A 26015-nucleotide genomic window follows, 5' to 3' on the forward strand; every position below is an offset into this window, starting at 1 on the left:
TTAAAAATGTTTATGATAATTTAAAAACACTCTCATTAAAATGATTAATCAATATTCTTCCAGGACAAAACAGTCAAGGTAATTGCTTCCTAACCACCCCCACCCCCCAACCTCATACAGATCCCTGCCCCTCCCCCCATCCTGCCTTTCTCAAACCCGGATTCCCAATATTGAACTGGTTTTCTACTTTTTGGCTTTCCACCAGGCTCTACCCAATCCCCTCCCACCTCCAATCACTTCCTCTTCCCCAACTGCATTAAACGGGGTTTTCATCGAGAAGTTGGGTCACTCAAGCCAGCACAACCCAGGACCGCTCTTTGAAAGCCATCTTCCTCTGCAGGGCTAAGCTGCTGCTTCGAAGCAGGACCCAGGTAAGCTCTGGGAGCTGTTACCCCAGCTGACTTCTCCCCAGAAGGGGGGAGTACTAACCACGAAGGCTTCTGTGCTCTCAAGTGAAAAGCCTAACCAGCTCGGCAAGGTCAAGACCTGTTTCAAAAAGTCAGATAGGAACAAAGAGAACTCCAGTGGCAAGTTTTTTTCCCCCTTCCAGTATGTTTTTCTTCCCTAAAGAGAAAAGAACGACGACAGAATTTTGGAAAGCGAGGGGAAGAAATCCTCTGTATCTGCTCAAAAGAATATACTTTCCTTGGGTCACTCGAAAAGGCAGGTGTGGCATCCTGGCTGATCTCTGTGGAGCAGCCAGCCGCAGGGAGGGCAGGTGTCCTGTGCCTGCTCAATGACCGCCTCATCGAACTTCAGTAGGTCTTGATATACTTTACGTAGGGACTGAAAGGTACTGAACTTGCCCAAAAGTTAGGGAGGTGAACAGAGACAAATACGAACTGCCCTGTTGTCAAACCGAAGCCGGCACCGTGCGGGAGGCCCTGAGCGAGCTTTCTTCTGGGAGCGAGCAAAGATTAAAATGAAAACCCCAGGCAAGCTGTCCAAACTGAACGGCCTTTCAGGCTGAATGCTCTGTTTCCTGGCTCTTTTTCTTAGACAAACATAATTGAAGTCCCCACTTTGCTCCCCAAACTTTTCTTTCAGGATAAAGTAGAATAAAGCATAAGCAAGGCTCAGTGCTATTTATACACACTGAACGGCTTATCACAATGCAAGTACTTTTCTAAATTATTCATACCCGGAATGCTGAGAAACAAAGACACAGTGCATCTTTGTTCTTTGCTCTTCCCCAAACAAAACTGGTGCTGAAGTAGCTACTTGACTTTGTGACTAATACATACACTAGTGAGAGGCCTGGTGTTTCAACTTGTTATATAATACTTCATTAATTTTTTTTTTTTTAAAGTAGAGGGGTGAAGGTGGGAGAGGAGAGAACACAGAGGAATAAGGAAGGCGGCTTTGCAAACCTTTCTCTGAAGTGTGTGAAAGATGAACTAAGCTGGTGCGTGCTTTCGGCAATGACTTGCTAGAAGCATAAAGGTATTTGTCCCTGGAGAGAAAGAAGGAAGGAAGTCTGGCTATGAGCTTCCCTCTGTCTTGGATCTAACAGGTCCCTTGCCCCGTAGGGCCATATTCTGCCTGTCTTACTATTTTTTTAAAACACAAACAGTAAGTACTAATATATGGAAGACACTGTTAAACACTTGTACATTAATTACTATTATTTCATTTAATCTTCACAATGATCTTGAGAGGAAGGCATCAACCTATTTTTTTTACAGATAAGAAGCTGAGCCCCAGACAACTGTTCTATAACTTGACTATGAGTTGAAGTGCTGGAAAGTAAATATACATTTGTATTTAAGTCTCAGCTCAAAAGTCCAAACTATTAGACCCCGTAACACAGACCTGATGGGAGGAAACCCAAAGAATGACGTGTCAAGAAAGAGGGGAAGTTCCAGTGGGGGAGCTGGGTGCTCTGGTTCAAGAACATCTACATCACCTCAAGGAGCAGCTCAGGTCCTCCCTTCACCAAGCCATCCCCACCAACTAAAGGGATTTTCTTTGATTTAAAAAATACTATTTCTGGGATGTCTGGGTGGCTCAGTTGGTTTAGCATCTGCCTTTGGCTTAGGTCATGATCTCAGGGTCCTGGGATCGAGCCCCACGTCGGGCTTCCTGCTCAGCGGGGAGTCTGCTTCTCCCTCTGCCTCTCCTCCCGCTCATGCTTTCTTGCTCACTCTCTCTCAAATAAATAAAATCTTTAAAAAAGAATAAAATAAAACATTATTTCTAATGTACCAGGGGAGGTGGGCTGTTGCAGTAAGAAAAAATAGAGTCATTGGAACATACCTTCCTATACAGTGACTGATTTGAAAACTGTTACTTCTTCATCCCCATCCTGATGCAAACCTGCTGGAGTATTTCACTATGGATTTAAATGAAAGCCATTTAAATTAGACCTGTAAGGCCATCTTATTCTGAAATGGTAGGAGTTTCTCAATAAAACAAAGTCAGTCCAGGAGAAACAGTAACTGGCTTCTTAATTACTGTTTTATAATAAGTTCCCTATTTTGGCAAGGAAATAGAAAAAATAAAATTAAGTAAGAAAGGATTTTCTAATTGCAGAGAGAGTTGATCCGCCAGGAGATAAGCCACCCAACACCACCAGCCTTGTGCGGTGGGGGAACACAAAGACCACTTCTCAAGTGAAGGCCACAAACGACAGACAAGGCCTGTGCATACTAGTCTTCCTTCTCTGACCGGAAAGCAGGACCAAAAATGTGCCACAGGAAAGATCTGAAGGGGCACGCCTAGGAGAACCCTATAGACCGTGTTTCTAGAATTAAGTAGGAATTCTTAAGCTTTAAATACCATACATACCACTGGTCATGTGAGATACTTTTGCAAGTTTCTTCATCACATTGTCTAGCCGAGACTGAGTGCTCTCCAACTCGTGAGAAAAATCATCCAACATACTAGAAAGAGAAGCAGACACAGAAGGGTAGCTGGTCAGCACAAAGGCTTGGCAATACACTGGCCATGGAATTAAAACAGGATCTACACCTCCGTTTTAGCAAACCTAAAACCCGTAACTTTGCGATGCAAGTCCCCAATCTGTTATCCAAAATCGTTACCACAAGATATGTTTTTGATTTCAGAATTTTGGGGAATTTTTAAAAAGTACGAAGTTACATGTGCTGTATGTCAGCCAACGCCCTCGAGCAGCGTCCGGGGCGGACCTCATAGCCAAACATGGTAATAGTTCTGCAGAGAAAACTATGAGGAATCATTGCTGCAGTCAGTTCAGGTCAGGTTTTTTGTAGTAGGAACTTGCTGAAAACTCTTTTTAAAAGATGATTTTAGCACTTTCTAGACTTTAGAATTGTAGACCTGACTATATAGTAACACAAACTCAGGGGCAGTGCAGCACATGAGGAGGAGGCTAAGCAAAGCCCGACAACCAGGCTTTGCCACTTGTTTCCCTTGTCACCTTGACAAGGCACCCCACTTTGGCACTGTTTCCACGTCTGTAAAACGGGGTAGCTTCCCTGCCAGGGTCTTGTGAGCACCAGGTCATAACACAAAGCGCTTTATGGCCAATAGGAGTTAAACACGCCTTAATCGCATAATCATCTCCTTTAACGCGCTCTGTGCTTGGTCATAGAGCTGGGAGGTCCTGGGACTGACGCTCCTGACCGTGTGCACTCCTGGTCTACACCCACAGAGAAGTCAGTGTTTGCCCGCTAAGAGAAGCGGCTCCAGGAAGCGAATAGTATTTGCTGTCCACGCTGCAGCTGGGAAAGAAAACACCAAAATGCTCTTATTCCAGCAGTGTTTATTTCATAAATGACTAAACATTCCAGACTTTTCAACTTGGGGTTAACACATGATTATCCCGAGAGTGGAACCTAACATACGGCATCAATGGAAGCTAGAAACCACTGGGCTTGGTCTGTGCCCCCATGAGGCACCTGACTGCCTGCAGGACTCGGGGCAACCAACTCCTCATTAAGTCAATTATTAAATAAACTCCATGTTGACAACTAAATAAACAGATCTTTGTCCCTTACCTGAAATTCCAAATTAACACACTATTAGCTCATCTAAGATCCTGGTAGCATCTCGGCCTGCAGCTGCAGACCTATCCAGGCAGGGCCAAATACTGAAAAACAAGAGCCACCTTTGTATGCTGGGCATGACTTTTCCTACTGAGGACAGAAGGGCCAGGCACCCAACCTCCAGCCCAAGGACACCCACTAAACTAGGTTTCTAGCCCAGATCTATCTGACTCGGCGCTGTCCAAAAGAAACAGACTGCGAGTCCGATACGCTACTTAATATTTGCTAGTAACCACATTTAAAACAAAAAGATGAAATTAATTTTAATAATCTGTTTTATTTGGCCTAATATATCCCAAATATTATCATTCCAACATGTAACTAATATTAAAAAAAAATCACTCACAAGCTACATTTTTTTTTCATAGGAAGTCTTCAAAATCTGGTGTGCATTTATGCCGAGGGCGCATCTCCATGCAGACTGGCCACATTTTATGTATTCACTGGCCACAGCTGCCAGTGGCCACCAATGCTGGAGAACACAGGCCAAAGTCCAAGCCCCAGGTGCTTTCCTTTTAATTTACTTATTATTTTTACCAAAGTGAGACACAGTTTAAAGAGCTAAATAGCACGTTCAGGCTCTTTATAAAAAACCACGGCTGTTTCCTGTACCCTCGGACAAGTGCTGCCAACCCCTCCCACTAGTCCCTGGGTGCTTTTCCGTGTGTTCAAGGAGCATGCTCACACCAGAATCCTGTCCTACTGACTCGACTCTAAAAAGGCTAGGGCTTAGCTCTGCTCCCACCTCCTTCCCCATCCCGGCATCCATCCCACTACTCATCCCCCTTCCTTCCAGTATGACTGTGTCACAACGTGATGAGCGCACCCTTCAGGGCTCACACTATCACGAGTAAATGCTCTCCCCTGCTGGTGGCTCGAGGCGGGAACTGTGTTTGCTCCGCGGCGCCCCCTGTGGCTGGCGGAGGATTCAGCTTTCTCTGGTCTGTTGAGTCAGTAGCCATTCATTTTCCTACTTTCCAGGACCTATAATGTTATGGTTACTGTTTCTTATTTCATGTTCTATGTCCCCATAGGTCTTATGGTATACAAAGTTTTATAAAAAGATCCCTCTGCTGGTGCCCTAGTGGGCTCTAGGGAAGGAGTGACATAAAGGGTATGTTTGGTGTGTTTAAGTTATCATCTTTAACTGAAGTCTGCCAGGCTTCTCTATCATCTACTGAACCCCAAGGAGTCAGGCAATTAGTCCTTTTCCATCCGCAAATTGAAATTTTAGGGGAAGAATGCATTTTAGGCAGAAATTCAACACGCATGCCTAGATTCCTGCTCTTCCAGCTTCCCCCTGGTCTCCTTGCCTTCAATCTGACTCCATTATTGTTTGTCATCTAAACCACAGCTAGATGGGTCTGCCCCAAATGTAAACCTGTCCATGGCATTACTCCCGACACAATCTTCATGGTTTCCCATCACCCTCAGGAGAGAAAGTCCTAACCCCTTAATGGCCTCCCCACTCTGTTCTTGGCCTCCGTCTTGACTTCTGCAACCCCCCCTCTCTACCCCCATGCTCTACACAAACCAGACTTTTCTGTCCCATGCACTCTCTCACACTCTCTCTAACCCCCAGTCGACCCTCCCCTCACCCTCACCCCTCCGCCGGGCCACCTTCCACGCATCCTTCAGGTTCCAGTTCCACACATCTTCTCAGGGACCTGGGCTAAGTCAGGTCTGCAGCTTGAGTGGAGCGAGGGCTCTCAAGGCACCACACTCTTCCCCCTTATGTCTCTGCACCTCTTAGTGACTTGCACCATTTGTAGAACGTCTGTTCTAGGCAGTAACTGGTAAACTCTCTGACGGCAGAGATGCAGTCTGTTTGCTCCTCTATGGCTACCCGGGACCTCCCAGCAGAACAGATACCCAGTTTGAATTTCTGAAGAATGAATGTATAAGGCTGAACTCAAGACTGAGATAGGAGAGGTTCTGAAATATCCTAGTGGATAGTCTTTTATTTTTTCAGAAAGAAATTTGTGAAATGAAAGCATTTAAGAATGATGCTTTTGGTGTCCTACTTCTGAGCACAAAAGGAGACTGTGCTGAAGGAAAAAATAAACAAACCCAGTTATGTTTTCATTTGCTTTGTTTTTACTTTGTATTTCTGAGAGGGAAGATTTTTGATTAATTGAAGTCAGATTTATAAACTTTTCTTCATTAAGTTAAAGTTTAAGATGCAGAGCAGAAGTTCCGTTTGATGGAGCAGGAGAGTCAGGGGATGACAGAGGGAAGTCAGCTCATGTCCTATCCTCTCCGGGACCCAGATCCCCAGGGAGGTTACACAGCCATGTCTGTCTCATGTTCCCATTCGTCACAACACTCTGAGAATCCGCTTGGAGGAATCTGTATCTGTTTTTGCAGGGTGCAAAAATAATCATGATAATAACTTTGCCCAAACCCTGTTCAAATTTTATCTGATCAATGTGCTTCTTTGGGGGAGGCAGAATAAAGATGCAGCTATAGAAGTAAAACGGCTTTTGGGTTTACTAGCCATGTAACTGTCAGGCTTTTCAGGGGTCTCATAAGATGGCTCTGCCCCTCAATTTCACTGCAGCGAGAGGGGCGTGTCAGTACTCACACCGCCTGTTCCTCTAGCTCCCCTCCGATGCGCTGGGACATGTTCTTCAGCACCCCGATGCTGCCAGAGACCAGCTCCAACTGCTCATCCTGCTGCTCCACGATCAACTGGTGCCAGAGAAATGGGGAAGAAGCAATTAAACTCCATCTTACCTGGTCCCAAGCCCAGTACTCTAGCAGCTGCTAGCTTCTTTGCCAACTTGGGACCATTCTCATTCAGAAGCAAAGCCCAGAAATCGAAGGACCAGACCATCGCCTCTGAGAACACACTGCTCAAAAGGCTGGGATGACAAGCTACTGATACTTCCTGCCGATCCAACTTGTGAACAGTCAGCAGGCCTGGAAACCACCAAGAATGAGTTACTCTGGTTGGCTCAAGTCCGACGAGGGAACAAGCCAGGGTCAAAAGCACCTGTGTGGTGACCACTGAGACATGGGATGTTGGGGAAGAGGAAGCCCACCGCCAGGGTCAAGGTCTCAATCCACAAAAGACCGCCTCGGCCTGACTCCAAGAGAGAGGCCGGCAAATCTGTGAATGTGGGAAAACTGCATAGAGTCCTTTCCTTCCTCTCAAGGACAAACTAGAGGAGGCCCTGTGGCTGTAAGCTGCTTCAAGGACAACCACTGAGTGATAAATAATTACTTTTAATTGTGGTGTAGCCTCCTCATTTTTTATTAAGAAAAAAATTTGCTTGATTAATAGCAATTTAAGTAGACAACTGGTTAAACAGACAGGCTAATGGAAAAAGAACAAACCTACGTGTATATGTAAAACATAATATTTAAGAACCAACAGTTTCAATGGATAGATAATCCTCAAATCCCCAGATACATTATTAGCTTCCTTTTTAAAATACAACACATATCAAAAGCCACAATGTAATCATAATCAACCTCACTTTCCTTCTACCCTAGAACCTCCACCAAAGCAATCATTTTTACATATAATGGAACCAGCAATGATTTGCAATGAAGAAACAAGGACTCAGTTTTTCTGAAAGTGCCTTTGTTGAGATGAACAAAAAACTGAGCATACAAGTGGAGGCGGGGGAAGAGGTTGCTGGGGTGTTTTTTTTTTTGTAAATCAATGGCCTTGTCTGTCAGTTTTGGATGTCTGGTCTGCTTTTCCTAAGAGACCTAATCAAGCTTGGTTCTCCCGAAAAGGTCGTGCTCTGAAGGAGGTTTTAAAAACCCTTCATCTACACAATGGTTGCATACACAGACAGGCAGCCGCGGGGTGAGCTCCGGTCCCCCCGGGGCTGTCACTGGTCACAGCGCCCCCTGGTGGCAGAGGAACGCAGGGAGGTGCCCCGCCTCCCTCCCTCGGTGGCTTCTCCGGTACCTGTTGCTGAGCCTGCTGCTCCTCAATGAAATGGGAGTTGGCCAGCTGGAGCTCGCGGTCCAGGCGCCCGGATTTGTCCGTCGTTCCCGCGCTCCAGTTCTGGCCGCCACTGTCCCCTAGGAGTGCCTGTGAGAGCGGGGCGGAGGGAACCAGCCGTTACCATCTGAGCAAATGCTCCAGCACAGGGACAGAGAGTCCACAGACTGCTCGCAGTGCATTTCCCGCCGGCTCAGCCTTTTGCGTAGCGGTGTAGGTTGGTGCCTGTGTGGCACAATTTCAGGAATGCCAGGAAGGGCACCCACTGCCTCCAAGCTCTCCCAACGGGACTCAGAAATGGGCTCTGTCCCATTAAAATACAGATAAAGGTCAACTTTAAATCAACAAACGCCCATCTGTACACTGCTTTACAATCTAGAAGCACTTGGTCTTCAGGCCAGCTCTTCCTAGCACCCTCGGAAGTTCATCAGAGACCCATAGGCTCCAATCTGATTCCACAGACCTAGGGTCCCTTTTTATTCAAGTATGAGCCAAGAAAGTTTCTGGGTTTCTTCGGAAGGAGGCGGGGAGAGCTCCCTGGAATGACAACGAGCCAAGTCACAGCCCCTCATGTACAGAAGGCACCAGACCCACCAAAGTCTGTTCAACTGAACCCATGAGTAAATCCCAGTGCCCTTCGGTTGAACTAAAAGGCTACCGGCGTCCCAAATAGGAACCGGGGGTTGCTTCCGAGGCAGGCATGGTCACAAGTGAGCGCCTGACCCTCATAACCCAGGCAAGTGCTGGTCCCGAAGTCAGAGCTCTTCCCCAGGGTCAGGTTTCCCAATATGAATTCAAGGAAGTTTGCAGCCAGAACAGGATAAGTCTGGAAAAAGGATAAGTCTCCCTTCCATGAAGAGGCTGGCCAGGAATGTGAGAGCTCATTCTCGGTAGTGGGCTCTGACCGGGAGCCCCGCGAGCCCATCTGACTAGTTGGTCAGAGTTACCGCTCACACCAGCCCTGCACAAAGAACCAGAAGATGCTGCTGACTAAGATTCTTCTTCCTTGTGGAAGTGCCAGATCTTACTAGGTACTTTTTGTCTCCGGAACTGTTAAAAGCCTCACGGGTTCCTTGGTTTTCTGTCTGCAAAACCCTTCAATAGCCCCTTGATACTGAAATGGACCTCCTGGCCTGACGTTCGAAGGTGACTTCAGTCCATCGGCCACACTTCAGGGACGGGGCTCGGAGAAGCTCAGGACGCAGAGCCTAAGTTCTGAGGGAGTTAGGAGAGCTGCTGGCAGCCCAGGGCCTCAGTCCAGCCAAGAAGCCGGATGGGGACTGTCTCCGGCATAAAGCAGACCCAAGGCCTTCTGTAGATGGCTCTGCCCAACCTGATCTTAGGGCTGTCAAGTTTAGAAGATCCTGCTCATTCCGAGGCAGAGACTCTAAGAATCTCTGTGGAGGACACTGAGGCCTAGTGACGTTTTCAAGGTCAGAAAAAGTCTATACAGAGTGCATCATTAGGCTACCGACAGAGAACTGGGGGCTCCACCAGCCTTGTGCACCCTTGGGATCATAGTCGGGGCTATTTTTTCTAGTCTATTCATGGTCTGCACTTAGGTGGACATATGTCACGCCGTTAAGAGTTGTCTATGCTTCACTGTGAAGCAGATTAGATGTCATTAGTCTGACTTCCAGGAATCTATCTGCACGGGAACGAAGATGGAGAGGGCCCAGAGCATGGGAAGACCAGCCTGGGCGCAGGTGCTGGAGCGGGGAGGTCCTGGCTAAGCAGGCTGGAGCACAGCACCTGGTCCTGGCACGAAGCAGTGAGGCAGACTGGGCCTGCTCGAGTATGAGAGAAAACTGGTCCTGCCATTCCCTGAGAATTTGTGACTCTATGACATTTCACTCCACGCCAAAAACAAAATCCCAAGCCATACTTGGAGAGGCAATGTGTAAGTACACGTTTTATTTATGGTGGTTCAACTTTTACTCTCTAGAGAATAAAGCAATTCAAGTTTGGCGGAACGGAGGCCCAGTGTTCCCCATCTCACTGTCACAACTGCTTCGGGTACCGTTCCTCAACTTCTATAAGTTCAAGTGTAGACAAAAACGGAACTCTCAAGCTGCGAGCCTTGGCCATGCCCTAGAGCTCCTTTCAAGAGTTAGTGCCAGATGGGCTGGGTTAGCGCCTGGCGGTTCCCCACTGCACTATTAAGAGGAAGGGAGGGAGACAGGAAGAAAAAGCTACAACAGTGACTTGAAGAACGAAATGCAGGGTAAGGCAACAGGAAAATTAGGCAGGTGATATCTGGAGAGCCCCTCCCTTTCTTTGAACTCTTAACTTGTTTTCAAATGTCATGGGTCAACAAATACCCACAGGTCTAAAGTAAGGATGTACCGATTCCTAGTTAATGATGATGAGCTGTTTCTTACCAGTCTACTAAATGGATTATCAGTAACTTGATGGAGTCTGAACAGAATTGAAATTAAATCTAAATTTTAGGTGACTGTTGTAAATTTTTTAAAAGGATTTTATCAGTCAGAAGGGAATTTCTATCCAAAGTGTCTAATTTTAAAAAGATACTTAAGTCTGGGTGGCTCACTCCGTTGAGCACCTGACTCTTGGTTTCGGCTCAGGTCATGATCTCAGGTTGTGAGATGGAGCCCTGCTCAGCAGGGAGTCTGCTTAAGATTCTCTCCCTCTACCCCTCCCCCTACTTGTACATACATGTGCTCGCTCTCTCTTTCTCCAATAAATAAATAAATCTTTGGAAAAAAAAAAAAGACACGGGGCACCTGGGTGGCTCAGTTGGTTAAGCTGCTGCCTTCGGCTCAGGTCATGATCTCAGGGTCCTGGGATTGAGCCCCATGTCAGGCTCCCTACTCAGCAGGGTATCTGCTTCTCCCTTTCCCTCTGCCCCTCCCCCCACTCATGCTCTCTCTCTCTCTCTCTTAAATAAATAAAATCTTTTAAAAAAAATCAAAAAATTAAAAAAAAGATACTTAAATTCAAGGACTGGTCTTCTGTAGGTTTTATTTTTGATATGCCGTCATCTGCACTGGCGTTTTTGAAATCAGGTTTCATAATTTATCTGTAATAACTAATAAAAACTGGACCTCATATCAAAAAAAATACTTAAAACGATGAAAGATTTAATTTAACACACATTTAAGGTTCCTCCAATGTCTTCACATAAAATTTCACTCATTAGATGTCTAGTAAGTTCTATGGGCAATAGAATAGCAGCTAGAGATTTAAAAACAGCTCATGACATAATTGCTCTTCACTTTCAAGAAGCTTGGGGTCCAGCAGAGAAAGCAGAGAAAAAGACAGGAGACAAAGCAATCACAGCACTTCCCAGAGCACGTGGGCAGCACGGGCAGAGTGAATGGCTGTGTGTAAGGCCTACAGGGAGAAGCAGAAGGAGCTACGGGGGCCCAGAGGAGAGAAGCAGAGGGTGTGAGGGAGGGAGGGACAGAGGACCGTAGCACTGGGGCAAGCTGACCAGACTTTCACAACACCTGCCAGCCTCACACCAAGCTCAGCATGTATAAGTCTTCTGCGTGAACACACAATACACAGACATCAGCAGTTTTTAATTCCAAATATCTAACCATGCTATTTGATTGATATTTGATTGATATTGTGTGTTCAGATGTTTACTCACCTGTCTATTTTTTCGTTCTGCTAATGCCTGCACAGATGAAGCTGACATCTGATCCTTCATGTCCTAATGAGATGAGTAGAAGACCAGAAAATGAATGAAAACAAAATCACGGCTAACATTTTACAGGCTAACAAAATACACACAGATTATTATGAATTTTTTTAAACAAAAAGACAGCATTCTTTAGCTTGTAAGTCTCAAAAACAAAGGAAATAAAATAGACTCACATTCCCTCAATTCTGATACTGAATTCAAACAGGAAGAAAGAGGAAGGGAACTCGTATTTCCTGGGTACCTACCAGAGGCCGCAACACCGTGGTACACTTACACGAGATACCACGGAATTTTCACAACGACCCTGTGAAGCTGCTATTATTTCCATTTTGCAAGTAAGAAGACTGAGATTTAAAAAGGCTAAGATACTTTCTTAAGGTCACACAGTCAGTAAATGGCAATCCTGCGGCGCAAACACAGAGGTCTGCACTCAAGGGCCAGCATCTTCAAACAGAATGCATGGGAAAAACCACACACTTTAGGATCAAGTCTGTTTACCACTAAACACCAGAGAACACTTTCTAGTATTCTTATTTTATTTATTTTATTTCTGAGTTGGATTCATGTGTAGAATAGACTCCCCTCCCTCCTTCCCTTTCTTTCTTCCTTCCTTCCTCCCATAATCTCTACACCCAAGGTGGAGCTCAAACTCGCAACCCCAAGATCAAAAGTCACATGCTCTACCGACTGAGCCAGCCAGGCGCCCCCAGTAGAGACTATTTCTAACACAAGAGTGAATTTCTAGAGCAATATCAAAAATAATTTTGTATGGAAAGAAAAATGAATGGACCCATTACTTAACCCGAAGCAAAACACTATTAAACATGAACGCTTTTTCTTGTATTTAACCACAACCCAATATACTTTAAAATGATTTGAACTGAATACATAATTACTGTAATACAAATTATCTTTGGGGAAAAAAAAAAGGCTGCCACAATACGTTACAATTTTCTGTTGGCAAGTAGGCTATTTTATAGATGCAAACGCTGAGGTATTAGGCTCTCAGAAACTTCTTCCAAGACCCGTGACAGGTGAACAGCGGATCGGACAGTGCCACAGTTTTTGTCATTCCTACTGTGGTGAGTCTTAGTAATAACCACCTTGATCCAACTTTCCAAGTGCCCATTTTACGTTTGGCAAATGCTCCCTAAAGCCTAATACGTGCCCACATAGGGCAGTGAGCAATACAGGCAAGGCCCCTGCCCGCGTGGAGAGGGTACCATGGTGAGGAAGGGGCAAACAGTAATCCCACAGACACGTCAATAAACTGATGACTGTGTTGGGAAGGAAGGGACCAACAGGGCTGGGATTGAGTGGGTGAAGGACACCACTTTAGAAGGATGGGGGTAACACTGGAATCGAGATCGGAAGGGCAAGAATGAGCCAACCACAGAAAGAGCTAGAGGCTGAGAATTCCAGGCAAAGGGAACAGCAAGTACAAAAGCCTGGAGGCAGGAAAAAGCTCAGCGCCTTTAGCTGTGGAGAAAGCAGGCCAGGGAGGCTGCAGGAGCCAACTGTGTGTTCAGGGCTGGGGGAAAGAAGAGAAGGCTGGCCAAAAACACGGGCCTTAGATTTTATCCTGAGGCAGGGGTTGGCAAACTCTGTTTGATAAGGAGTAGGTATTAAGTATTCAGTCCCTGTCATACACTCTTTGTTGTGTGTGTGTTTTCTAATTATCCTTTTAAAAAATGTAAAACCGTTCTTATATAGCTCGCAGGCCCCTGTGCAAAGGCAATGGGAAGGCCTTAAGGTATTTTAAGCAGGGCCATGGAGTATTCTGGTTCATGTTTTAGAAGCTCACTTTGGTTTTTCTGCAGAAAAAAATGTTAAGCAGAGCAAAAGTAAAGAGATCATTTTACTATAACCTGTCACAAAGTACCAGTGCTGCCCCAGATAAGAAATGGCGCGTCCAGAAGGAGCAAGCTCCCTGCTGTTGGGGGCCTTCAACAAGAGGATACCTGAGCCCTTGGAAATGACACTGGGTAGGCAGCGCATCTGAGGGGTGCTCCGTCTAGGGTCCAGCTGACCCAGAAATTCTAGGATTCTCTACCTATTTCATCCATTCGCAAACCTCAAAGACAAAAAAAAAAAAAGGCCACCCATAGAAACTGAGAAAAATGTACTTAGTAAAAGAAAGTATTTGCCACAAAATACAAAGGGAATTCAGTGATATAAGTCATATTTCTTAAATGTGTGAGATTTGCTTGAGTCAGTCACCTGAGCTGAAATGCAGGTCCCTTGGGCACCTGGTGGCTCAGCTGGTTAAGTGTCTGACTCTTGGTTTCGGCTCAGGTCATGATTTCAGGGTCGTGAGACTGAGCCCCTGAGGGCTCCGCGCTCAGCGTGGAGTCCGCTTGAGATTCTCTCGTTCCCGCTCCCTCTGCCCGCCCCCGCCTGCATCTGCCCTCTCTCTCAAAATAAATAAAATCTTAAAAAAAAAAAAGAAAAAGAAAAAATGCAGGTCCCTGGACCCCACCCAGACCTACTCAGGCAGACTCTAAGGTACAGCTAACAAGTGCCTGGGTGAGTTTTATGAATACTGAAGTCTGAGCTGCTCTTTTTTAAATTCTAGAAGCCTTAAAGTGAGCCTGTTACCAATTACCAATTAGAGTTTAAGATGACATTTGGATATTCAATCAAACAATAATAATAGTGCAATCCTATATATATTATTAACTATGCAGAGAAATATCTGAAATGTTCATTGGTATGGATAATATATGCTTTAAAAATGCATTTAATACATTTTATAATAGTATTTTTCAAAACAATAAACATTACTTGCATAATGAAAATATCAACACACGGCTATGGAAAAAGTAACTGAAGTTCAATTAAACTTTGAATTTCAGCTATAGAATGTGTTTTTGCTGTTAGAAGTCAGGACAATGAGCAGGGAATTAAAGACTGTAAAAGGGACACAAGGAAGCTTCTAGGGGGTGCCAGGAATGCTCTGGAATGCTTCTGGTTGCCGTTTCCATGGTTGTGAATCAGTTTATAAATTCTTCATGCTGTATACTTGGGATATATGTACTTTTCTCTATTGTTATACTTCAATAAAAATGTAAAAAAACCCACAAAACCCTACTGTTCTGGAACAATGGCTGGAAGGTAAACTGGACTCTGAAAAAACCTGACATTTTGTATCAAGAGCTGTGATATTTGTATCAAATATTCACGGCCTTGACCTAGCAACTCCACTAACAGGATTTATTTTAAGAAAACAATATAAAAGTGGTGCTCGGCTGGCTGAGTTGGTAGAGCATGCAACTCTTGATCTCAGGGTTGCGAGTTAGAGCCCCACACTGGGTGTGAAGATTACTTAAAAATAAAATCTTAAAAAAAAAAAAAGTAAAATATATACCCCCCCCCCAAAAAAAAGCAAAGATGTACACTGCAGTGTTATTTATAATATGAAAGAAAAACAGAAATAAACAGCAGGTCCAAACCAGAGAACAGTAACTTAGAGTAAATCCAGAATAATATGTCATTTCTTTTAAGAGTCTATTTCAGGGTCATATAATGGCTAGAGATAATATGTAAAATTGTTAATAGTGATTATTTCTAGGGAGTGGAATTACAGAATGGGCGGGAGGCATTTTCACCTTTCTCATACAGCAAAATTATTTGCATTTTAAAAACAGCAAGTATGGATTACCTTTAATTTAAAAAAAATAAAAAATGCTTATGATTGCTTAATAGTATGATCAACTATGTAAAAATACAACTGTCATGCATTAACAAAATGAGAAAATGTAACAAAATTTGGTGTTTATTATTTTGAGCTTAGGTTTCTTTTTCTAGCTTTTGCTCTTATTAACATCTTTCTAATTTTCTTTAATGAACATGCATTACTTTAATGAAATAGATATTTTAAAAGTTCCAGTTTTTAAAGTTTCTGCTTAATAAAATATATGTGTGGGGGGGAGGGGCGGTTAGCCCTGATGGCCATGACTTCCCCCACAGCTGTGTGCTGTGCATCCTGTGTGTGGTGTGCGTCCTGTGTGTGGCCATGGCAGCAGGTAAAGCACCAGGCTTTCACTTCCAGGATGGCATTTTTTCTACGGACGTTAAAAGCTGTAAGATACCATGCAACAGACTACCTTCTTATTAGGATTTGGAATTTTAAGCTAAGTCACTACAAAGTTTTAAGCATTCTATAATAACCCATCAGGCCAAAAACATAATCAATCATCTTTCTAACACATGAAGTTTAGAACCAGCAGTCAAGAAGCAGTACCAATACAATTTGGTTTGTCTGCCAAAAGAGCAATAAATGTCCTGGTTATTTACACTCCTGTTCCCATTTCATGGTGTCTTCCAAACTGAGTGAATGGGACACTATACATCCCCCAGTACTTCACACTAAGAGGTCTCACACCCTATACACCTCATCCTTTTTGGTGAACCATGTCTGTCTTGACTTAGAATGATATGTGAACAACTCTTGGGTTGGAACAAGATGGGGTTTTTTTTTCCCCCCACAGGGATGTATAGTTCTCATTCCTTTGAAAGTTAAAGTTAGAAAATGTCTGTGAGGACCATTTAATTGATAAAGAAAACACAGAGCGAAAGAAGCTAATTGACCTGCCATGATGAAAATTTATTAAGGTCACGGATAAGCCTAGAACTCAGGTCTCCTAACAGCTCACCCCCCGTATTCCTCTGCCACACACTGCAAAACCTTTTGCTACGAAATTAAAATGAGGTCACTCCTGGAACATATTTCCACAACAGAAAAATTCCACATGCAAAATCGCTGTTGTGTAGGTAACTCCATAAATGTAAAAATGATTACTTCAAAATTATCAAAGGCTATTTACACACACACAAGAGTATTTTGCTTTCTTCAGTAAAAACCGCCAGCAAAACTTACTAAACTGTACAACCTTAAAAGACACTTGGGAAAACAAGACTCTTAAAACAAGGAAGGCTTCTAAAAGCAAAACCAATGGACATTAATTGAAAAGAAAAACAAGAGAAAAATGTAGTTCTTCAGAGACAGCAACCACAGACACACACGTGCACAATGCATCACTGATTGTCCAGCCTACGGAGGAGAAAGCACTCTGGCATCAGCTGTGGGTCCCAATGTATTCTGTTTAGAGCAACTCAATGAAAACCTATTGATAATGGCTAACAGAGGAGTTTACGTGAGCTTGTGAAAGACAAATCCCAAATCAGAGTGTGGTCTTAGGTCTCATTTCCCAAATTGGCTAACTCTCTGATCCTACTCTATCTCCTCCAACTAGAACCCAGAGATCTCTGTATGCAAATGCTGCTTAACTAAATGCAATAGTAGTCAATCAACACAGGGTGCTTTTTTTTTTTTTTAAAGATTTTATTTATTTATTTGAGAGAGAGAATGAGAGAGAGAGAGAGAAAGAGAGCACATGAAAGGGGGGAGGGTCAGAGGGAGAAGCAGACTCCCTGCTGAGCAGGGAGCCCGTTGCAGGACTCGATCCTGGGACTCCAGGATCATGACCTGAGCTGAAGGCAGTCGCTTAACCAACTGAGCCACCCAGGCACCCCACAGGGTGCTTTTAAAAAAAAATCAAGTTGGCATCATTACTACCTCCTTCTCTTCTTACAGGACTTCAATTAGAATTTATCAAAATGAGATCAGCAAAAGCTCAGTTACGTACTGTTAACCTACAACTAGCAAACAATAACAGCTTCCGAAAAAGGGGTCATAATTAAAACAAGAATGATTAAAAACTCTACAATACTCAGTTGGATTTTACAGTTGAGTATGCTTTAGACTTCAACTCTAGAAGGACTGCAACACTATATATGAAATATGGACTTGATTTAGAATACTTCTTTCAGGTGCGCCTGGGTGGCTCAGTCGGTTAAGCATCTGCGTTGGGCTCAGCTCATGATCCCACAGTCCCAACATCGAGCCCTGCATCGGGCTCCCCCACTCAGTGGGGAGTCTGCTTCTCCTTCTGACTCTCCTCTTGTGCTCTCTCTCTCTCACTCTCTCTCAAATAAATAAAATCTTAAAAAAAAAAAAAAGAATACTTCCTTCAAAGAATGTACTTTAAAAACCTCTTCAAGTATTAGAAAATGAACTTTGGTTTCTACTTGCAATTATACCAACTAACTTAACTTTCAATATATTTACCTCTGAATTTCAATTTGCAAAATTTACAAGTACTATCTTGCAAAAAGAACAAACACAGTGATTGAGTTCAGGAATTTATGCTTCACTGCCAGGCGCTATTTAAATACCAGCCTCTACAGCAGTGTCTTTCAGAAAATCTATTACAAAAAATAAAAAAGCAAACTATATTTATAAAATAAATAATTGGGGACTTACCTTCTTGGAATAAGGGGCTTTCTTGTCAGAATAACATTCTGAACTGGCTAGAAATTAGGAGTGTCTAATACAAATGCTCAGTGCATATAGATGGTGTACTTAGGTCCCAAAGGGTTACTGGCCCATTAAAGTATGGGCTTATTTAACAATAATTTATACACACACACACAGAAAGGCAACTAATGAATAAAAGACGACACAAGAATTAAAGTTCAGTGATAACCTACCATTTGAAATAATTTCAAAAGGAAATCACATGACATAAAGTCTTTGGCAAACACATACCAAGGTTCCTGCCTGAGATGACTCCTAAAAAGCCATATGTTAGCGCTGGTATGATCCCAAGTTTCTTTATTCAAGGAAGCTGCTTTCTAGTACATATGTTAAAGACAGCTGGTTCTCTTACATCTAGTTATGCTAATCAAATGGCTTAGCCATATAGTTTCAAAATACAAACATATCTCAAGGAGACAAGATTTGACTTAAATGATATTTTCTCTTAGTTTTTTTTTTTTTTTAAACAATAGGTTATTAGCTATATAATTTGAGACTAGAGATTTGTTCACTTGGATTGGTGTTTTGCACTCTGATGGATGCTGCTCTGGACAGCTCCCGAAAGGCTGTCAAGCAGTTGTATATGGAAATGTCAGTAACATGGGTTGCAAAGGTTCCAGAAGCAATTCAGATGGTGGAAGAGGCCGCTATCCAAACCTGGTAAGAGTCACTCTTCACAATGCAAAGTGATTACCAATCAATCAAGAAACCAAATGGTTTCTACAATAGTAATTCTTCCTTTTGTCCAAAAATACAGTACACCGAGATATAAAGAGGCAAAAAGATAACTGGTTTGGAGAAACAAAAGCTATGGACAAGTAACCTCCCCAAAGCCGGTCATCTACTCTCATTTTTGCTCCAAGAAATAAGCTAGACAATACTACAAACAGATTTCTTTATTTGAATCAGAGAAATTAGGAAGAAAACTGGCATTTAATTCATACTAAAAAGTGGTTTCAGAGTTGACCTATTAGTTTACAATTAAAAAAAAAGAGTTCTGAGAAGTGTGGCTATTTTTTGCACAAATAACACAGTAAGACCATATTCCTTACCCTGACAACTTGCCGAGTACTTGTGATGAAGGTTTTTCTTATACTCAATTCAGTTGCATCGAGGTTGAATTTTCTAGGGTTTGCTTCAACTATGCGTGGGTCAAAAAGTCAAGGGAAAGCAATTTCATCATTAAAAACCTAACAAACATCATCATGTTAAACCACAAAATCTCTTACAGGTAAGCAGTAAGATCTGGCTCGATGTTTCTTAAAACACTGTCAACTTGACACACATCATTCTCAAACTTTCTCTTCCCACAGCTATGAGGATCTCTGTGCCTCCGAGTGGAAAAGACCCATTAGGTTAAGAAACACAGCCCCTGCTGACTGGGTTCACTACAAATCCATGCATGGCAGGCTGACCACGGCTGAGCTGGGCTCTTCCAGATGCCTGCCAGCACTCTTTGTTTACTCTTTTCTGACTTCAGATCATCTTTCCCATGACAGCTTTGCAAGCCTTTTTCATCTGCTGTTCCAAACCGTTCCATTTATGTCAAGAAGCTAATCCTGCTTATTCTAGAGGTTGAGGCTTCCTCGAAGTTTCCCCTAATCTCCTTATTCCCAGCCTGGTCCTGCTGCCCCATGTCAGACACTCGCATGGCTCTCTGGTCTTTTCTCTCACAGTCTGCAAATACATAGTGTTGTTATTTGATTAATGTCTGTTCCCCTGTCCCCTGAGCCCCTCTCTACTCCCCACCATAAATTCCATGAGGGCTGGTATACTGTTTTGCTTTATCAATCCAATCTCAGTAACTAACAAAATATCCAGCACATGGTACACTCAATGATTATTTGCTGAATGAATGATGAATACAAAGGCATACCTCGTTTTACTGTGCTTTGTTTTACTGCATTTAGCAGACATTGTGTTTTACAAGTTGAAGGCTTCTGACAACCCTGTGTCGAGCAAGTCTATGGGCACCATTTTTCCACTAGCATCTGCTCACTTCATGTCTCTGTCATATTTTGGTAATTCTTAAAATATTTCAAGCTTTTTCATTATTATATTTGTTATGGTGATCTATGATTGTGACTCACTGGAAGCTGAGATGATGACTAGACTTTTTTAGCAATAAAGTATTTTTTTAAAGATTTTATTTTTAAGTAATCTCTACACCCAACGTGGGGTTTGAACTTACAACCCTGAGATCAAGACTAACATGCTCTACTGACTGAGCCAGCCAGGTGTCCCAGCAATAAAGTATTTTTAAATTAAGGTATATACATTGTTTTTAGACAAAACACTACTGCACACTTAACAGACTACTGTATAGTGTAGATATAACTTTTATATGCACCAGGAAACCCTAAAAATTCACTTGAGTCGCTTTACTGAGACCACGATACTCCCCTTACTGTGGTGGTCTGGAACCGAACCACAGTATCTCCAAGGTGTGTGTGTATCTGTTAACACTTCTGTCCTCCTCCTCTCACAATTTCTGTCTCCCCAATCTTCTTCTCTTCCCTCTATCTCAAGGTATCTCCCTGTACCTGTGTTTTTGATCCCACCTTCTCACACATTTTGTTCCACTAATTTTTAACAATATACTTTTTAAAATAATTTAAAAGGTACCCAGGGTCATCTGATGAATAGAAATATTATAAATAGATTATACCCTCCACTTATTAACTGCATATGAACCTGAAAAGCTGGTTTCCTAGATCACACTTACAGAGAGAACGAGAGAGAACTGAGAACATGCAACTGGCATATCTTCAAAATTTTTGATTAACTGCAATTTTTCCAGCTGAAAAAAGGCCATCATTCTCTGGTTCGCCAGTCAGGTCAGTGGACCTCCCCTCAACAGCATGACTTAACAGAACAGATCTGCTTTTACTAAATGCAGTTTCATGGTACAAAATGCTCTCTGATGGACACTGGCGTTGTAACACATCACTTCTTGAACAGAAAAAAGACAGTCCACAAAAGGATTTTCTTTTGATTTCTAATTAACAATGTAGGACACTGGTCTGTATACACCTCTACGGAATAGTGACTAACACTCACGGCAGCTCACTGCGTGTCAGGCCCCACACTTACCTGTTCAACTTTCAACCACCCTATGAGACAGTAACTACTGTTATCCTAACCTTCTACAGAAGAGGAAACTGAAGCAGAGAGCAAGGTGCCCAAAGTCACAAAGTTAGTAACTGGTGTAGCCAGGACTTGAACACACGGTCTGCCTCTGGGGTCCGAGCTTATAACCACTGCACCACACTGTCTCCGTGTTGCCGGATTTATCATGCACCGTAGAAGAAGGTGGCCCCTGCCCCTTGGCTTACTGGGCAAGTATTTCAAGTGTGTCATGGTACAAATATAAGCAGTATCAATCATTATAAAAGGAAATATCTTATCGACGAACTTGAGAAATCAGGATAAAAACGTGTTCACTTTTCTGTCGACCCCAAAGGCATAGGCACCATAGAAAAGGATATTGATGGTCTCGTCAAGGTCCTCGAGATCCCACTCTATGCTCCGGAGGTTGTTTCTCAGCTCGTTGGTGGTCCAGTCGATTTCTTCCCTCGTTGCTGTGGAAGGGTCCTGGAGGAGCTCTGTCCATCTCTGAAATAATCCCTGGGCAGTGTTGACTGCTTTCTGTACCTCTCTGTAATCAAGGTGAGGGGAAAGGACTGAAATCACAGACAACATGTTCCAGGAACGAGTTAACTACTGCCTAAGTTAACACCTGTGATCACATACCATCTTCAGCAAACTACCACTCCCAAAAGTGTTTTTAGATCTTTACAGAAGGCTCTTTGCGAACAAATATCAAAGTTTAAACCTTTAAAAATAACAGTATTATGTTCTCAGCTGATTTTGGAATAAAATAGTCACTATTTAAATAGCTATATCAGGTTTATCTGAGGACAAAATTTAATCTTTCTCTGAACAGCCTATACTTAAAAGTCATATAAGCAGCAATCCTACAAATTAACTAAAGTGCCATTAACATTCACACATGCTGCCATTTGGTGTGATAGTAATTTATACTCACATGTACAAGTCCTAACACAGCTTTCCTTTTCTTGGGGTAGGGGGAGGGGTGGTGAGGGTAAAAAGGGTTGAGGAAGGGTTACTCATGCAGCTAGTCTTTCAGAAGGGAGGTATTTTAATCTGAGACTTTAAAAATTCTTTTTTAAATTCCAGTACAGTTAACATACAGTGTTACGTGAGTTTCAGGTGTACAATATAGTGGTTCAACAATTTCATACATTACTCAGTGCTCATCATGATAAGTGTACTCTTAATTCCCTTCACCTATTTCCCCCATCCCCCCACCCCTCTCCCCTCCGGTAACCATCAGTTTGTTCTCTATAGTTAAGAGTCTGTTTCTTGGTTTGTCTTTTTCTTTTTTCTTTTTTAACTTTGCTCATTTGTTTCTTAAATTCCATATATGAGTGAAATAATATATTTGTCTTTCTACGACTGACTTATTTCATTTAGCATTATACCCTCTAGCTCCTTCCATGTTGTTCCCAAAGGCAAGATTTCATTTCTTTTTATGGCTACATAATATTCCATTGTATATATACACACCACTTCTTCTTCTTTTTTTTTAAATTTTTTTTATTGTTATGTTAATCCCCATACATTACATCATTAGTTTTAGATATAGTGTTCCATGATTCATTGTTTGTGCATAACACCCAGTGCTCCATGCAGAAAGTGCCCTCCTCAATACCCATCACCAGGCTAACCCATCCTCCCACCCCCCTCCCCACTTCTTCTTTATCCATTTATCTATCAATGGACACTCAGGCTGCTCTCATATTTGGCTTTCATTCACTGGCTGCTTACAATTTTCATATTGTAAATAACGCTGCAATAAATAGAGGTGCATGCATCTCTTTAAATTAATGTATTTGTATTTTTGGGGTAAATACCCAGTAATGCGATTCCTGGATCGTAGGGCAGTTCTATTTTTAACCTTCTGAGGAACCGCTATACTGTTTTCCACACTGGCTCCATCAATTTGCACTCCCACCAACAATGCACGAGGGTTCTTATTTCTCTGCATTCTCACCAATACCCCCGTCGTTTCTTGCATTTTTGGTTTTAGCTATTCTGACAGGTGTGAGGTGATATCTCATAGTAGTTTTGATTTGAATGTAGTTCAAATATTTGATTGTAGTTTTGATTCGAATGACGATGAGTGATGTTGAACATCTCTTCATGTGTCTGCTGGCCATCCATATGTCTTCTTTGGAGAAATGCCTGCTCATGTCTTCTGCCCATTTTTTAATTGGATTATTTGTTTTTTGGGTGTTGAGCTGTATCAGTTCCTTATATATTTTGGATACTAACCCTTTATCAGAGATGTCATTTGCAAATACTTCTCCCATTGAGTAGCTTGTCTTTAATCTGAGACATTTTTAAATCCAAAATCTCATTAGAAGATTTCCTAATATTATTAGTTTTAAATATAAATATGTATAATATATACATATAGCAGGTGAGTGTGTTTCTTGTTTAGAGAGTGAAACTAGGCCATTAAGTGCTATGATTTAGAATGCTTTCAAATTAGATATAGTCACAAAGTTCTGAAAATTTTCCCCACTTCCACTCTCATGGATTGGAAGAACAAATATTGTTAAAATGTCTATACTACCCAAAGCAATCTACACATTTAATGGTATCTATCAAATACCAACAGGATTTTTCAGAGCTAGAACAATCCTAAAATGTATGGAACCACAAAAGACCCCATATAGCCCAAGCAATCTGGAAAATGATAAGCAAAGCTGGAGGCCTCACAATTCTGGACTTCAAGCTCTATTACAAAGCTGTAATCATCAAAACAGTATGGTACTGGCACAAAAATAGACACATAGATCAATGAAACAGAATAGAAAACCCAAAATGGACCCACAACCATATGGCCAACTAATCTTCAACAAAGCAGGAAAGAATATCCAATGGAAAAAAGACAGTCTCTTCAACAAATGGTGCTGGGAAAACTGGAAAGCCACATGCAGAAGAACGAAACCAGACCACTTTCTTACGTTATACACAAAAATAAATCCAAAATGGATGAAAGACCTAAATTTGAGACAGGAAACCATCAAAATCCTAGAGGAGAACACAGGCAGCAACCTCTTTGACACTGGCCAGAGCAACTTTTTACTAGATATGTCTCCTGAGGCAACAGAAGCAAAAGCAAAAATAAATTATTGGGACTTTATAAAAATAAAAAGCTTCTGCACAGCAAAGGAAACAATCAACAAAACTAAAAGGTAGCCTTCTCCAAGGGAAGAGATATTTGCAAGTGTGTATCTGATATAGGGTTAGTATCCAAAACCTATAAAGAACTTATCAGGGGCACCTGGGTGGCTCAGTTGGTTACGTGTCTGCCTTCAGCTCAGGTCATGATCTCAGTCCTGTGATCGAGCCCTACATCGGCCTCCCTGCTCAGTGGGGGGTCTGCTTCTTCCTCTGCCTCTGCCCCCAATTCATGTATGTGCTCTCGTGCACTCTCTCTCAAGTAAATAAATAAAATCTTAAAAAAAAAAAAACTTATCCAACTCAACACCCCCAAAAACAAATAATCTAGTTAAGAAATGGGCAGAAGACACGAATAAACATTTTTCTAGAGAAGACATACAGATGGCTAACAGACACATGAAAAGACGCTTAACATCACTCATCATCAGGAAAACACATCAAAACTACAATGAGGTATCACCTCACACCAGTCAGAATGGCTAAAATTAACACCACAGGAAACAACAAATGTTGGCGAGGATGCGGAGAAAGGGGAACCCTCTTACACTGTTGGTGGGAATGCAAGCTGGTGCAGCCACTCTGGAAACAGTATGGAGGTTCCTCAAAAAAAGTTAAAAATAGAACTACCCTATGACCCAGCAATTGCACTACTAGGTACTTACCCAAGGGATACAAAAATATTAATTCAAAGGGTTACATGCACCCAATGTTTACGGCAGTGTTACCAATAGCCAAATTATGGAAAGAGCCCAAGTGTCCATCAACTGATGAATGGATAAAGATGTGGTATGTGTGTGTACATATGTATGTGTACACACACACACACACACACACACACACACACACACACACACAGAGGAATATTACACAGCCATAAAAAAGAATGAAGTCTTGCCATTTGACATGGGTGGAGCTAGAGAATGCTAAGCAAAGTCAGTCAGTCAGAGAAAGACAAATACTGTATGATTTCACTCATGTGGAATTTAAGAAACAAAGAAACATGGGCATGGGGTGTGGGGGGAGAGAGGAAAACCAAGAAACAGACTCTTATCTGTTCAGAACAAATTGATGGTTACCAGAGGGGAGATGTGGGAGGAGGGGATTTGGGTTGAATAGGTGATGGGGATGACGGAGGGCACTTGTTGTGATGAGCACTGGGTGTGATATGGAAGTGCTGACTCATTAAATTCTACAACTGAAACTCATATTACATTATATGTTAACCAACTGAAATTTAAATTAAAACTTGGAAAAATAGGGGCGCCTGGGTGGCTCAGTCATTAAGCATCTGCCTTCGGCTCAGGTCATGATCCCAGGGTCCTGGGATCGAGCCCTGCATCGGGCTTCCCGCTCGGTGGGAAGCCTGCTTCTCCCTCTCCCACTCCCCCTGCTTGTGTTCCCTCTCTCACTTCACTGTGTCTCTCTGTCAAATAAATAAATAAAATCTTTAAATAAATAAATAAATAAATAAAACTTGGAAAATAAATAAATAAATAAAAGTGATACACATTAAAAAAAAGACCAACCACTTCTGAGGTAGCATTCTATATTGGTGTAGTGAGAATGACACTATTACTTTTCAGAAGTGCAAATAAAGATAGACACAGAAGAGAAAAAACGAAAAACAAAAAAAATTGGCCGCCTAACAATGGGCCAATATCCACAGTTTAAATGTTATAATTGAGTATTACTGCATATAAAAGC

The 26015-nt window shown here is 42.4% G+C and overlaps 1 protein-coding gene across 1 annotated transcript in view; it reads right to left on the bottom strand.

Annotated features, from left to right (window-relative positions):
- The window catches only part of STX6 (syntaxin 6), a 49274-nt gene that overhangs the window by 7557 nt on the left and 15702 nt on the right, over nucleotides 1-26015 (bottom strand). Inside the window, exons 2-7 of the mRNA XM_032393070.1 lie at nucleotides 21524-21693; nucleotides 19088-19182; nucleotides 11603-11665; nucleotides 7951-8076; nucleotides 6610-6716; nucleotides 2788-2882 (exon numbers count right to left, since the gene is read on the bottom strand). Of these exons, the coding sequence (XP_032248961.1) occupies nucleotides 2788-2882; nucleotides 6610-6716; nucleotides 7951-8076; nucleotides 11603-11665; nucleotides 19088-19182; nucleotides 21524-21693 (656 nt within the window). The remainder of the gene's footprint in view (nucleotides 1-2787; nucleotides 2883-6609; nucleotides 6717-7950; nucleotides 8077-11602; nucleotides 11666-19087; nucleotides 19183-21523; nucleotides 21694-26015) is intronic.

Source organism: Phoca vitulina, unplaced genomic scaffold (assembly GCF_004348235.1).
Source record: "Phoca vitulina isolate PV1807 unplaced genomic scaffold, GSC_HSeal_1.0 scaffold71, whole genome shotgun sequence".
In the NCBI taxonomy this organism is placed as follows: domain Eukaryota; kingdom Metazoa; phylum Chordata; class Mammalia; order Carnivora; family Phocidae; genus Phoca; species Phoca vitulina.